We start from the raw sequence: 16,126 nt of genomic DNA on the forward strand, positions 1-16,126 counted from the left end.
GAAGATTCAGGCTACAACATACATCAAAATGAGATATATGGACACACCGGCTGCAGTTCGACGATGGGATAAAGGGAAAACTGACTATCCTATGGAGAAACATGGCATGCACCTAAGAGGGGAAATTTCAAGGCATGACTACATCAAGACCGTTGCTTATAAATTTTGTGACAGAACAGACTTGTAACTTTACTATAGTGCTAACAAATGTCTCAATAATGTACTCCAGTGCATAGTGCTTTCTTTTCTGTTTTTATCAAGGTTTTAACTTTACTTTCATGATTTTACCAAGGTTTTATTCAGGTTTTAACATTACTTGTATGATTTTAGCATTACTTGTATGATTTTATCGAGGTTTTAGCGTAACTTGTATGATTTTATGATAACTGATTTCTGAGGAATATGACTTTTTGAATTTTTTTATGTTTTATACTATTATTACCTGTATTTCTGAGAAATATGTTTCTTCATTATTAAAAGACTTTTTGAAAATTTTTATATTTTATACTATTTTACCTGTATTTACCTGTGATATTGGCGCAAATGAAATATTTAGTTTTTGGCGCAAATGAAATATGGTTTGTGGCGCAAATGAAAGATTTTTTTGGCGCAAATGAAATGCCAATTGGCGCAAATGAAAAGCACCGGCTTACATGCTAACATATTGGCATTTACTTTTTATTACCAGTAACCATATTTTTGTTACAAAAATGTTGGTTATTGAATTGGGGATGTACAGCAAAGGGCCGTCAGGCAGCCAAATGTTGTCGGTGCATTTACTAATGAATCATTCAACCAAAACTTAAAAATTTTAATATGTTTTTACTTACAACAAAATGGAATTCAAGTTCAATTATGCAGATTTTGACTTTTACTGTTCAGGAGTTATGGTTCTTGAAAGATTGAAAAAGGGTGTTTCCAGTCATGTCCATACATTTACTCATGAACTGTTCACCCAAAGCTTTAAAAATTTCAATATGTTGTAACTGATGACAAAATGGAGGTCAAGTTCATTACTGAGGATTTTGATTTTTACGGTTCAGGAGTTATTGACAAAATTGAGGTCAAACTTGATAGTGACGATTTTCACTTTCACCATTCAGAAGTTATGGTTCTTGTGATATTGAAATATGATAGGACACAAATAAATGTTAATTAATCCGGTTTGCTGACAGCTTCTTGTTATAAAAATGATATACTCAAGAGACATATCTCTGTGTCCACATTTTATGTTATTATTGAATGTACTAAATTGATAGAATGAGTTGGATCAATTAAGTACAAACCAACGAATTTAACATTTCTTACTAATCAACTCAGTAAGCATCAGCTTACTTTAAATTTAGGATTACTTCGACCTTAAAAAAAGAAATGGATTAACATGACAAAATATTGTTATATATATTTTTCTTTTGACCTGAAAATCCTTTTAAATTGTGTTTAAATGTATACCCGATGTATACACTTGAATTATTGAATACAAACTGCTCCTTATAATAACTATAAAAGATTTAAATGATTTGGAAATGATCGGCTTGTGATGTTTCCATGATAGAGACCATATTAAACACCTTTGTCATTGAGGAATTTTGCTGATAAACTAATGTTTATAAAGAACACAAGACACTGTATTGGTTATAATCTTTAAACAGTTTACAATTAAACAAGGAAGATTTCCAAAGGGTTGGACTTATTGATTTAAATTTTATGCTGAATATACATGTATAGTATTAGTCTGGGTATTGTTCCTTTCCCATACACACACACACATACATGCACACGTCTCATTACACAAATTATAGAATAAAATTCTTTAAGATAGACAATAATACATTGAAACTTCCATTTCCATAAGTCTAATGAAATGTGACAATCTTCCATTTTCATAATCCTAATTATTAAATGTGACAAGTCAGGCTAACCAGTAGACATAAGAGTTTATAGAGAACAGATAAGTTAATTGGGGATACAGTACTTGTTGACCTGACAACACATTAATGAAGATTGTACTCATGCCAACATTTCTGATGTATTTAACAGTAGATATTACCAGATATTACTCACAATCTGACTTCATGTACTCAATAACAACTCTATTGTTCATAGACATAGAGTTACCATGCTGTCAAGTCACCTATCTCACGATTTAACTGAGTGGTCCTAATAATAATTTTTCCCATAGATTGATTGAAGACTCAATTCATAAAATAGTAATATTTTAATGAAAACCAACCCTCAATAATCCAAAAATCACAAAGGAAGTAGGCTAAACATATGTACAACCATGTCCAATAAGTCCATCCATACACTTTTCATTCTCTTCAAATATTTCAACAGAAAACCTTTTAAAACAAATCCACAAATTGTTTTACTGCAAGCAAACTTAGAGCAATTTCTCTGATAATTTGTAGTTAACTTGAAGCTACTTCCCTGATATTGTGATAGCTTATTTGTAGCACACTTTGATTTGAGCAACTTCCCTGTTAATGAGACAGCGCATAGCTCATTTGTAGCAAACATTGAGCAGCTTCCTTGTTAATGAGATAGCTCATTTGTAGCAAACTTGAAGCAACTGCCCCAATATAAAAATTGATAGACTTGAAGCCACTTCCCTGATAAAATTGATAGCTCATTTGTAGCAAACTGTGGAGCCACTTCCGTATTAAAATAATAGCTCATTTGTAGCAAACTGTGGAGCCACTTCCGTATTAAAATAATAGCTCATTTGTAGCAAACTTGGAGCAAATTCCCTGATGATGTGATAGCTCTTTGTAGCAAACTTGGAGCAAATTCCCTGATGATGTGATAGCTCATTTGTAGCAAACTTGGAGCAAATTCCCTGATGATGTGATAGCTCTTTGTAGCAAACTTGGAGCAAATTCCCTGATGATGCGATAGCTCATTTGTAGCAAACTTGGAGCAAATTCCCTGATTAATTGATAGCTTATTTGTAGCAAACTTATTGTTAGAGATTTTGGTGTGTAAATTACTTCAGAAAATGAACAGATAACCTGAAATATATGAAAATTTCTTCAGAAGTTATTGATTTTCATAGAACTTCAAATATTTCCCGATCCAACTGACCCCTAAAAGGCACAGTCCTTGTCTTTTCTTAGATCAAGTTGACAGTAATCCTGATCATCAGGGTTATACTTTACGAAACATTGATGATTCAGTATATAACCATAAGGATAGGATAAAGGTCTGCAGAAAACCTTGTTAGATTTCAAAGATGATCCTGTCTCAGACTATTTGTAATGCAGAGGATTGTTCACATTTGCCCTATCAGACTAGTGACATACTACTCTCAGACTATTTACATACTACTGGTATCTCAGACTATTTACATACTACTGGTATCTCAGACTATTTACATACTACTGGTATCTCAGACTATTTACATACTACTGGTATCTCAGACTATTTGCATTCTCCGGATGAAAGAAGAATGTCATTGTTGTGTCATCTCTGCCTTGATTAATGTTTAAGTAATGTCTGTTTACTATCTTTAGCTTTTGTACCTGTAAGTAAGAAATAACTTATTGACTTTGCCAACTACTAATTACTCCCAGCAGGTAAATAGTGTATCTGATTGACTAAATAAAAACACTATACATGTTACAATCTGCTGAGTTAGGTGTTATTATGATGGATGGTTGTTTATGTAACGAAGAGGGGAAATTATTGTATGCATATTGACGACAATGATAGTTGTTTATGTAACGCGAAGGGGAAAATATTGTATGCATATTGTGAATTCATTTATTTTTGTGGGTATCAATTTTTGTGGGTTGTAAAAACTTGCCTATTCGTGGATATTTAATTTCATGGTGTTGCCAATCACTATATACAAAGCCTATTTAAATTGATATTCATTGAACATTTGAATTCGTGGTTCACCTGTACCCATGAAACCCACAAAAATTGGTATCGAACGAATAGTAATGAATCCATAGTATTTGACGACAATGATTAAGTGATGTTCTTTCTTCACAAAATATTTTATCCTATGACATCCCCCATATTTAGGGGATAATAGGAAATTTTAAACCAACCAATTGAATGTGAGTTTGTTAGATATGAGTGCATTTTCACAGAACAGTTTATGACCAGGTTTAATGAAGACAAAAGACTTTTAGTGCTATTACAAACATTCTATATTTAATCTACCGATTTATTCTAAATTTCATACATTAAAACAAATTTTAAAAATAGATATTATTTTACAGGAAGATCAAACATATTTCAACACATTTTTTAACATTATCAATAAAATGTAAGGACATTTAAGCTCTTTAAAAATTCATAGATTAAAAACCCAATCAATAAACTTTTTTTTGTCCCCAAACATCAATCTTTTAGTACTTTAAGATCAAACAAAAAATGTCATAATTTGCATCTACAGATAATCAGAGATATATACTAATCATGGTTTATATCCATGACATTTATTTTTTTTAGAAGAAAACGTTTGTCTTATGGCAAGATTTCATGGTTTTGTTTTTGTACTATTGAAAGTAAATTGACCAATGTTTAAATAAATTTACATTTATTAGATAACAATAAACATTTACTTCTCTTATTTTCTAGAACGTGGACATTGTGTGGTACACCTGAATACCTTGCTCCAGAAATCATACAGTCAAGGGGACATAACAAGGCTGTCGACTGGTGGTCTTTAGGAATATTAATATATGAAATGCTTGTAGGGTTGGTATATTTATGTCTATAGTAATTATATTTCAGTGTAGGTTATAAACCTCCTTGATTTATCCTTAATATGTAAGAGAGTTTTTATTTAAAGGAACTTAAGTTGCCTAATTCATGCCAACAGAATGGACTAATGCTCTGACATTTGCTTATCACCATATTTGAATGTTTAGAAAATAAGAAAGTTCGGAAACAATACACAGAATTGTTATAAAGTATCAATATTTCATTCTTGTTTGTGACTGTATACAATCTTATAAACCAATAGCCTGGTCAATTTCAGAGATTGCTAATGTACATTTGACTTTGATAAAGGAATATAAAAAGTTAATTTATATTGTCAAAAATTGCAGCAGAAAATGGTCTTCAACTTTCTTGCTTCTGGGGAAGAGTTGATAAAGGGTTTGACATAGATGTTACTTTTCCAGCAACAACTATGGCCATGGCAGTTGTTTGATATGTACTACTGGTGATAGTTCAATGTTCTTTTTTACAAAGTTGCATTACTATTAGCATGATAAGTACATATCAGTTTGACAAATATTTCTGGGCCCCTACACCTTAAGTACACATATCAGTTTGACAACTATTTCTAGGCCCCTCCCCCTTAAGGTCATGATCAGTTTTATAGCTATTTTTAGGCCCCTCTCCCTTAAGGTCATGATCCAGTAACTGCAAATTAATAAGTATTTACACTTAAAACAAACAAGGCTGTACAATAGAAACAATTATTAATTGATCTATGGTGTCAAAAAGAGGTTATAAAAAAGAACTTCTCTGGTTACCAAATTAAATGAAAATGTGTGACTTGTTTGCATAATTGTATAACCATAGCAAACCTCATATATATGAGATCAAAGCATTATAATGGCTTGTTTTCTCTGATCTCTTTTATACCTTATAGAATTTGGCCTATTTGTAAATGGCCAACTAGGTTTATTTGTTCGTAGATTTTTGCAAGATAAAAACTATAGATTGATTTTGAAGGTTACTTTTCTCTGTTTATTGCCAAAGGAGGATTTGAATTAAGCTGTCATGAGGATCTGTTTATAAACTTTTGTTATCTGTGGTCAACTAAGTTCCTATTGTAGAACATCGAAAAATGTATTTTCAAACGATTATAAAGGATATATAAATAATCATATTTTTTTGCTTTCATTGTAGTTATCCACCATTCTTTGATGAAAATACTTTCAAGATTTATGAGAAGATTTTGGAGGGAAAAATAGAATGGCCCAGACATTTAGACCCTGTAGCTAAGTAAGCCATAGCAAGTTTTATTTAATTCATAATGCATTGCAACTGATAAAAATACAAAAATTATTACCGTTATAAATTTAATTTTTTCCAATGTTTTTGTTTCTTTTGTAACAAAAGATAAATAGGAAGGACATAGCAACCATAGAGTAGTAATATTAGTTTCCTTAAATTTGTATTCAGTTAAAGTTTTTTGAGAAATGTTTTGTCAAACATTCACAGAATTTTACTAAACTTGGACAGAAGCTTTTTTGAAGTAGAAAGAAAGTATCTGAAGCATTCCCCCCCCCCCCCCCCCCCCCACTTACACTAGGGATGAAATTCAACCATAACAGATCAGGCCAACTAGTCTATGAACTTTTTCTTAAATATTTAGAATGACTAGCAAACCTCATGTTAAGATTTCTTTGTCTTCAATCCTGCATCACCATGAGAAACCAATATTAGTCCCGAGGGCGGATACAGGGTAGATGATACAGACCGGAGAAAAAAACCTCTTTAGATATACAAAACTTCTGTATAAGTACTAATTATATGATATATTAATCTATTGACAGAGATCTTATAAAGAAGCTATTAGTCCAGGACAGAACAAAGCGACTGGGTAACATGAAGGTAGGTGTATATATGTTAGCGGCAATAAGCGAAATTAGGCATTAAGCTTAAATCCTAGGCAATAAGCTAACGCCTAGGCATTAAGTCTAATGCCTAAATGAAGTTAGGCATTAGTCTTAAATCCTAGGATTTAAGCTTAAATCCTGAAAAATGTGTCCAGGCATTAAGCTTAATGCCTAAAGTATAAATGCGAGTAAATAAAAGACATTTATTCAATTAAAAATAAAAATTATACATTTGTTACATAATAAAATTACGAGAACTGAAGTTTAAAATGTCATCTCCTGGAAATAAAATCACAGATAAGATATGTTTTTATATTAAAACTCGTCAAATATTACTTATAAAACATGAAAACTTGATACAAATTTGTGTTAAAATCATTTGTTATCACAAGTTGTAGAACTATGGCACCGACTATTGCACTTTCTCCCGTTTTTCTTGCATTTGCACCGGTTACTTAAACATTTAGTTTTACAAGAACATTTGAAAAATCCTTGACCTCCGGATAATGACTGATGGGTTGCTGCCTCACGTACACTTAAAGTTGTTTCACAATTAATTTCCTCTTCCAGAATTAAATTTTGTTTACATATTCCCATCTCATTTGTTCCAAATGTTCCTTGAAGTTGTCCAAATCTTGTAGCCACAACAGCATTGCCCTTATCATTGACCTGAAAAAATAAACAGATAAAATTCTTTTGCAGGCAGTTTGATTTTTTTCATTAAAATATCGATAAAGAATTATTTCTGAGAGTAGAATTAATTAGGTATTTGCATTTTGCGAATTATGAAATGAATTAGTGTTGCATATGGTGATTTTCAACTGTCTTTGTGGCATTAATACGCATCTGATTTTCGTCAGGTGCAGATCCTGGATTTTTCAAAATGTGGGGGAGGGGCCTGGTCCCATAACCCACTTCCTACATTAATATAAACATAATTACTTTTCTTGTTTTCTTTCTGTTTAGTATTTAATAAACATGATATTTTAATGATGCAGTCAACTTTTGATTAAATATCTTACCTCAATGACTCGGCCGAGTAAATTTCTACTGTCACCCTTCCCTCTGTCAAACATAGGTATTGGTACGGCAACTGTTTGCCCAACTTCTGCCGTCCCTAGTTCCTTTTTGCTCCTGGCTATCATAGTGTTTGCCTGCTTCAGTTGACTGTCCATGGCTCCAGAACGATGTCGAACTCTGTTGGTATCAATTTTACAATTTGGACATACCACCTTTGAACCGTATCCCTCTTCACTAACAGTAGTACCACATATAACATGAATGTGTTTATCACATTTACTACACATATGAGCTCCAGATGTATCCTTTTCACATACATAGCACTTTAAGACATCCTGAAAAATAGTTTCCATAAATAATAAGGGAAAAACAATCATTTGGTGTGGTCATACATCAGTTTTTAAAATTTAATTACAGTTTTGTGGTAATGAAGTTTTGTTCAAAATGATCGTTTGACTTAACACTCAATTTAAAAATTCGAAGATGTGGTATGCTTATCAATTGGACAACTGTCCGCCAGAGACAGGATAGTATATAAGATAAGACCTATAGGTAACCATACGGCCTTCAACAAAAACTTATAGTCTCTTTTTTTCTTAAGCTCCGAATATCATTCCTGTGGTTTATCTGTTATATATTACATGGAAGTACTTAAGTTCAAGCTCCCGCCAGGATTAAAGAGTCGTTTTTTTGTTGTTGTTTTTTTAATATTTCTGAGTACTTTTTTCAACTTACTGTTTCATCAGTGATTGGAGTAGAAGGTTCCACATTTGGTTCTGCAATAGATTCTGGTATATCAGAGGCATGGACAATGTTTTCTGTTTTATTTTCAGTTACAGGTTGATCATTTACAGACTCTGTCTGGAGCTTAAGTAAGTCCTCTTCCTTTTCTAAGGTCATCAATATTTCTTTCGGAATTTTGGTTTCTGATGTTAATCCAACTGTTGCACATTTACCAAATAAAGCTTCATAGGGGGACCGTCCAATGCCTTTGTTTAGAGCTGAATTCTTTTGAATCTGGACGAACTTGATACCAATTGACCACTTTGTTGATTCATTGTCCCTCAGCCATGCAGTTAGCATGTCATGGATATCTCCATTTGATCGCTCAATGCTACCCTGTGATTGGGGATGTCTCGGTTTCCCATGAACGATAACAAGTTCTGGCCACATTAATTTTAACTCGGATATGACCAAAGCTGTGAATTCCCGACCATTGTCACTTTGCAGTATATGGGGCGCACCAAAAATTGTGAAAATATCAATTAGATTAAAAGCCACCTCTGATGCACATTTTGAGGTAAGGGCTTTAATGTTACAAAATTTTGTAAGGTGGTCTTGAAATACCATAATAAATTTATAGTTTCCATCTGGGTTTGATTGAAAATCCATCAAATCAACTTGTCCTCTACTGTTAAAGTCTTTAGATAAAATGGGTTTCACTACTACGCCTTTCCCTATATGTTTTTTTTTCATATTGCAATTTTCACAAAGTGACAGAAATAATTCAATTGCATCACGTGAAATGTTAGCATATCCATTATTTAGTTGTTTTATCATGCGATCTCTGCCGCCATGACCAGTTTCTTTATGTGCCTTTTCCAAAATACCATAGAGTTCCTCTAGGAAGACATAAATTTTGAAATTTCCCTCGTCATTCTCGCTGACTTTAGTTATCAACCTTTCAAAACCACCAATATTAAAAATGTCATACCTTCTTAAATTGTAGTAATCTTTTGTCAATTTCTTTTCTGATGATTCCAAAAGTTTAATCTTTGCCAAAAGATCATGGTACTTTACTCTAGGGTATATGCTCCTTGTTTTCCCTGATTCGAATTTAGACCTCAAAGATTCAAGAAATTTTTCCTCAATAGACATGGTGTCACTTAATGCGAATAATCCAGATAAAGAAGTGAAAAAGACAAGATGGCCTGAGGGCATTTAACAAATATTTTAACAAAGAAAATTTACTTATCCAATAAAATGGTATGAGCAAAAAATCATATCTTAATTTTGTCTACTTTTGACCAGTTCAAACCAGCTTGACCAGTGAAGTGTAAACATTTTCAAATAATTATTATAAGGATTATATAGAATCTCCCCTTTTTTTATGGGATACAATCACTTTTTTAAATCCTTTTTATTTTTTGTACTTCCACAAAAAAGTATGAGTTAATTCTGTTTTAAATAAGAAAAGTACTAAAATTTGAAGATTTGTCCGATAAACGTATATTAATATTAGGAATATAATTAAGAAAATACTTTATTTCAAGAAAAATCACTAAAAACACCTAAATTCTAAAATTTCACTTATTGCCTAAAATCATGTTCGGCAATAGGATGAATAATCATCACCAAATTTCAGGCAATAAGCTTAATGCCTGGAAATTTCAGGCAATAACTTAATGCCTAGGCGTTAGCTTATTGCCTAGGATTTAAGCTTAATGCCTAATTTCTCTTATTGCCGCTAACATATACAAGTACAATATCATAACGTAGGGAATAAATATCTTTGGCATATCTGGTGCAGTAAAGTAAAAATTAAATGTATTATAATTGTCTAGTTATACTTGTCTAGTTAAAGGCTTGTAGGTTATGTTCTTAATTATCTTCCTACAGTTTACCTTAAAAGGTAAAAAATCCAGATTGTCAGGATTTTATTTTGCACGACTGATTCACAAAATGATGGGAAGTTTGATATAAAAAAAGAAGATCCGGTATGATTGCCAATGAGACAACTCTTCACAAGAGCCCAAATGACACAGAAAGTACCAACTATAGGTCACTATACTGCCTTCAACAATGAACAAATCCCAAGTTGCATAACAAAGTGACAAATGAAAAATGATTCAAAAGAGAGTTAATTAAATTTCTTTTCAAATGAAGAAGTGCCAATGAGACATCTTTCCAACCAGATGAAGTGGATGTTAGTCATAAAAGGCAATAAAAACAGATTTCTGACTGACTGTTGTCTTATGATTTACCTCTGGTCCACAGATTTAACTCCTTAAAAAAAACCAAAAAACTTGAAATTGTTGTTTGAGTCTTTGACATGTTACAGACAGGATATTTATAAGACAAAACACAACATACTCATTTAAATACAATATACAAAACGTCATAATTTAACAAGCATGATAATGTATTTTTCTTCAATAGAATGGGACAGAAGATTGTAAAAGACATAAATGGTTTAAGAATATTGTTTGGGAAGAAGTGGTGGCCAGGAAATTAACGGTGAGTACGATCACATTGTTTTAAAGACAGGAAATTAACTGTGAGTACAATCACATTGTTAAGACAGGAAATTAAAGATGAGTACAATCACATTTTTCGCAGGAAATTAACAGTGAGTACTCTAACATTGTTAAGACAGGACATTAAGGTGAGTACAATCACATTGTTAGCCGGAAATTAACTGTGAGTACAATCACATTGTTGGCAGAAAATTAACTGTGAGTACACTCACATTGTTAAGACAGGACATTAAGGTGAGTACAATCACATTGTTAGCCGGAAATTAACTGTGAGTACAATCACATTGTTGGCAGAAAATTAACTGTGAGTACACTCACATTGTTAAGACAGGAAATTAATGGTGAGTACAATCATATTGATAAGACAGGACATTAATGGTGAGTACAATCTCATTGTTAAGACAGGACATTAACAGTGAGTACAATCTCATTGTTAGCAGGACATTAACAGTGAGTACAATCTCATTGTTAAGACAGGACATTAACAGTGAGTACAATCTCATTGTTAAGACAGGACATTAACTGTGAGTACAATCACATTGTTTTAAAGACAGGAAATTAACTGTAAGTACAATCACATTGTTAAGACAGGAAATTAAAGATGAGTACAATCACATTTTTGGCAGGAAATTAACAGTGAGTACAATCACAATGTTGAGACAGGAAATTAACTGTGAGTACAGTCACATTGTTTATAAAAAATCTGATGGATGGAGAAAAATGTACTGTTAACAAACTCATTTACAGTGATAATTTGTTTTTTGCTGTGTCCAGCTAATTTTGCTGTGATTTAATTTCTGATTGTCTATTTTTCTTGGTATTTATTTATATTAGGAAAGCCTTAAGTCTGACTTAATAGTGGTAATGAATTATACTCACATTATTTTCATTATATATATTGAAAGAGTAAACAGATAACTAGGAAAAATGAGTGAATTTACACAGATGAATAATAGTTGAGCATCTTTAATGATATGTTACTACTTATACAGGGAAACCATATGAAGGCTGTTGGAAGTTGTCATATTGTATGAATACAAACTGATTGCCATATATATATATATATAAAAAGTCCACATATAGTCAAATAACAAGTCCATCTTTTTATTTCAGCCCCCTGTTGTTCCAAAGTTATCTCATGCTGGTGACACTAAGAACTTTGATGAATATCCAGAAACTGACATTAACTCCGTACCAGCAGCTACAGAAGCTGAAATAGAACCGTTCCAAGAATTCTGATCTCGCCTGGTACTCGTAGAATAATATGGACAGTGGCAGCAATTTATTATGTCCATTATAAGTGGTCATACATCTGTGTCCATTGTTAGTGGTCATACATCTATGTCCATTGTTAGTGGCATTTGTGTCCATTGTTAGTGGTCATACATCTAGGCAATTCAAATGGAATTATAATTTTCTGTGACATCAATTTTTTGAAGGATTTCTTTGGTATTCCAATGTGCATGCTATTCATTGATATTCTCAATATAGAGTTTATAATGTGACCCTTATTTAGACAATCAGGATTATGGAATAGAAACAGAATATCAATGACCTATTCCAGTTGTCTTTGGAAAAAATATGCTTTCAGCTACTCTTCAAATTTTTAGAATGCAAAAATTTGAAAGAAGAAATGATGGTATAGGAATTAAAGCATATTTTTCTGGATGTCAGCAGTTTTCAAATTCAAAACAACCAGTGATTATAATGCAAACACTTCATTTATTTTAATTAGCTGTGTAGAGTCCCCTTGTAAGTTGTCAAGAAGGTTAAGATATTTTATGTCTTTATATCTTTAATATCAGACAAAAAGAAATGTTATAATATTGTTACCTGGCAACCTGATTTTACTCTTTACCATGTTTATAGGATATTTTTAATGATTTTTTAATATTTTCGTCTGTTTTAAGACCTTTCTAAGTTGGATCCATTTTTGTATGAATTTTGCAATTTTTTCTCATAAAATATCTGGACTTTTGTCTTATGCTTACAAGATTAATTTAAAAACATGAACTTGACCGACAAAAAAAATGGGCTCATCCCTTTAGGTTATGCTTACAATATTAATTTAGAAACATGTGCACTTAAATTTATGTTGGACATTGATTTTTCTTATTTATATAAAAACAATAAAAGTCTGTGAATTTTCTAATTCGTAATTAGAAACACAAATATTATTACTGCATCAATCTAAGTTCCATTAATACCTTTATGTTCGAATTAGAGCTTATATCTTATAAGGATGCTAAATTTTTGTAAAATGTTAATTGGTTTCCGAAAATAAATCAAATGATTGCCATTTATATGTTAGAGTGAATATGGCCATCAAATCTGTGATTCTTAAATTTTTTATATTTTATAAAAGATGTAGTCTGTAGACACTGGAATGAATCTAATAATAACATGAATTCCATTAATTTGAGTTTGTTATATTATCATTATATATATCATATGTGTTTTGAATGTGAAAGAGCTTTAAAGACAATGTATGATCCAGCCTAGTTATAGTTTTTTTGTGAAAAAGATTATTTAAAAGTTTTGTTTTGTCAGTGTGAATGATTTCATTGATGAATAATCTCTGTGAAGATCCTATTTTAGATAACTTTTACTAATTTTATATTTAATATTGGTTCATCCATATTTTGAATATAATATATAGCTTATTTATTTGTTTTTATATCCCTTCATAGTGCTACTTTAAGTATTAAAAACATGTGAAGTCTGTCATCAATTTAGTGGCAGATGTGAAGTCTATCATCAATTTAGTGGCAGATGTGAAGTCTGTCATCAATTTAGTGGTATATGGTCTAGGCACTTGTCAATTGTTTGTATTTTATTGCTGGGTTGCTGTCTCCTCTTATTTTCACATGTATTGTGCGTACACATAGTTACTTACCAATGAAGATTAAGATGTGTTCTTCACTATTCTTTCTTTCTTGTAAACTTCAGGAATCATTTTCAATAACTCTACAAATCCTCTGTTTTTACCGTTTATATAAATGTACATAGACTGATATATTTATAAAATCTTTATTATTTTGTGCCAATGATTGGTTGTATTGTTTTAAATCTCAATTTTTAAATATTATTTTAACCAAATATTGTTTTTTGATATTTTCTACTTAAAATAATATAAATATGTGATATTTTTTCTGAATTTTTTATATAAATAGACAAAGAGAGATTAAAAGTTGTGATCAAAAATCCTTAGAACAATAAGAATAGTTTGGCTTGTATTGTAACTTTGTGTTTATTTTCCTCGGTTACCCTTGATGGTGAATGAGGGACTGTTTTTTGATAGCATTATTTTATACTAAATACCTCTTTTAATATGAAGAACATTTGTGTTTGGTGAGAAGTAGACAGTCTTTTTACTCTCAGTAGTAAATTATGTTAAATTCTAGACAAGCTTTAGTTTTTTAAATTTACAGTTTATTTGAAGTACTGTCAGGATTTTGGAGGTTGTGTCGACATTAGAAAACTTAATATACAATGAGGAGATGACTCCATTTATACTAATGTTGTAAGAGAGATAACTCTTGTGATATTAATAAAACAGTGTTGCATATTTACTTAATTTAAAATTCCTTGTTTATTAAAGCTTTAAGCATAAATAGAAAATATACACTCAATCTTATCTCTGTTACATGATTCTCAAAACAGGTTGTGATAAGGAAAGCTACCCTCATGTTCTAATTTTGATGGATTATTGGAAATATATAAAGTACATAATTTCTTCCCACTATAAACCATTAGAAATTAGGCTAAACACGTACATGTATATTTCAGAAATAATAAAAAGATGTAAGTTAACATATTTATCTGTAAATCAAAATTTTATGTGCATTATCTTTTATTTTATTATATTTTATGATGAATCAATCAGTATAAACAAGATCTCTGTACATTAAAATGTACTGTTGTTTGTAGTAACTCTGTGATATATAGTTATGGACTGCTTTTTCAGGTAATGTCCAGAACTGATAACAAAATGAAGGTTGTTTCCACACCAGCTTACTGGTAGAAAACAACCAGACAATGGATGTCTACTTAAAATACAGTGTAGAACTACTATCAAGTTACTTACAAATATCCTTTTATAAATGTTTTGAAAATTTCAAGATCTATTAAATAGCCATTTATAATATACCTCAAGAAAACTCTTATTCATGTTCCATGACGAAATACATATAAGGAGTTTGATGAAGCCTTTGCAACTGTGACTGATATCAAAATCATCATGGATGGCTGATACAGGGCAATTGCAATTGACTATATTAGACTTAGAATTTACTGTATTTACTACTGAGTGTACAATAGGTATAAAAATTAAGTTATTACTGGTTTATTATGCTTCAAAACTTAAGCTTGCAAAGACACATAATAGACTACTTTCTCTGAACACATGCTGTTTGTGGTCAAATGCATGTAGACATTTCTTGAAATAATAGAAATTGCAATATTGTGTTTTCATTTGACATTGAATAAGGACAATTATTATGTTTGTTTGTATAAAATGTGAATTATTTGTCAAGTAGATTGGTTTTCTAAGCTATTGAATACTGCTGTAATGTTGTCTTCCTTTCAATAATAGTATTTAACAGTAACACGAGTGATCTCTTATTTAGAGGGTCATTATAGAGCTTTTAACCGCTAAAAGTACTAATTCATACAAATATCTATTTTGTCAACAACATCTGTAATAGATGATCTCTGAAATTAAAGAAATGAAATAAATAAATGTGAAGAGTCAGAAAATTATTTTTTGAGTGACCACATGTAAAATGTTGATAAATTAAACAGTAACACTTAGCCAGTAAACTTGACCACAATATATTCAGTTCAATATATTTTATTTAACACAAACAATTTTGCATACTGGTTACCACCAATTTTGTTAGAAAATACATATTTTATAATTAACTAATGTGTTATTATTATACACTGGTATGGTATGGTAATGTTTTGAATATTTACTATCTATTTTAAAGGCAGTCGTAAACCAAATACCCAATGCAACAGTTTTTACAGTTCTTCTTTTAAAATTTGTGTTGGAATATGTTTGAGTATTGTGCATTCTACGAGCAATAATTTAGATGTAATTATTTTTTAGCACACACATGAGATTACATTCATGAAGTATTTCCCCTCTTGAAAATAATATGACAAATACTGACTTTAACTTACAAAACAAAGAGAAACATTAAAATTATAAAACTTAATTTATATTATCTGTGTATGAGAGATCAAATCCCCAGCAAT

General features: G+C 31.1%; 2 protein-coding genes across 3 annotated transcripts in view; one reads left to right on the top strand and one right to left on the bottom strand.

Annotated features, from left to right (window-relative positions):
• The window catches only part of LOC134712885 (cAMP-dependent protein kinase catalytic subunit PRKX-like), a 37,924-nt gene extending 23,428 nt beyond the window's left edge, over positions 1-14,496 (top strand). Inside the window, exons 4-8 of the mRNA XM_063574873.1 lie at positions 4,591-4,710; positions 5,875-5,970; positions 6,525-6,582; positions 10,767-10,844; positions 11,978-14,496. Coding sequence (XP_063430943.1) covers positions 4,591-4,710; positions 5,875-5,970; positions 6,525-6,582; positions 10,767-10,844; positions 11,978-12,103 — 478 coding nt within the window. The 3' untranslated portion in view covers positions 12,104-14,496. The remainder of the gene's footprint in view (positions 1-4,590; positions 4,711-5,874; positions 5,971-6,524; positions 6,583-10,766; positions 10,845-11,977) is intronic.
• LOC134712884 (KRAB-A domain-containing protein 2-like) lies at positions 6,596-10,052 on the bottom strand. 2 transcript variants are annotated; one of them, XM_063574871.1, is made up of 3 exons: positions 8,343-10,045; positions 7,610-7,942; positions 6,596-7,256 (listed from the first exon to the last, which is right to left on the bottom strand). In XM_063574871.1, the coding sequence occupies exons 1-3, from the start codon at positions 9,546-9,548 to the stop codon at positions 6,963-6,965; spliced, it is 1,833 nt and encodes a 610-aa protein (XP_063430941.1). In that variant the 5' UTR covers positions 9,549-10,045; the 3' UTR covers positions 6,596-6,962. The 2 variants fall into 2 exon arrangements, with proteins under 2 accessions (XP_063430941.1, XP_063430942.1); XM_063574872.1 differs by lacking the exon at positions 7,610-7,942 and having other exon boundaries at positions 8,343-10,052.
• Positions 14,497-16,126: the final 1,630 nt, after the last annotated feature.

The sequence above is a fragment of the Mytilus trossulus genome, chromosome 3, assembly GCF_036588685.1.
Source record: "Mytilus trossulus isolate FHL-02 chromosome 3, PNRI_Mtr1.1.1.hap1, whole genome shotgun sequence".
In the NCBI taxonomy this organism is placed as follows: domain Eukaryota; kingdom Metazoa; phylum Mollusca; class Bivalvia; order Mytilida; family Mytilidae; genus Mytilus; species Mytilus trossulus.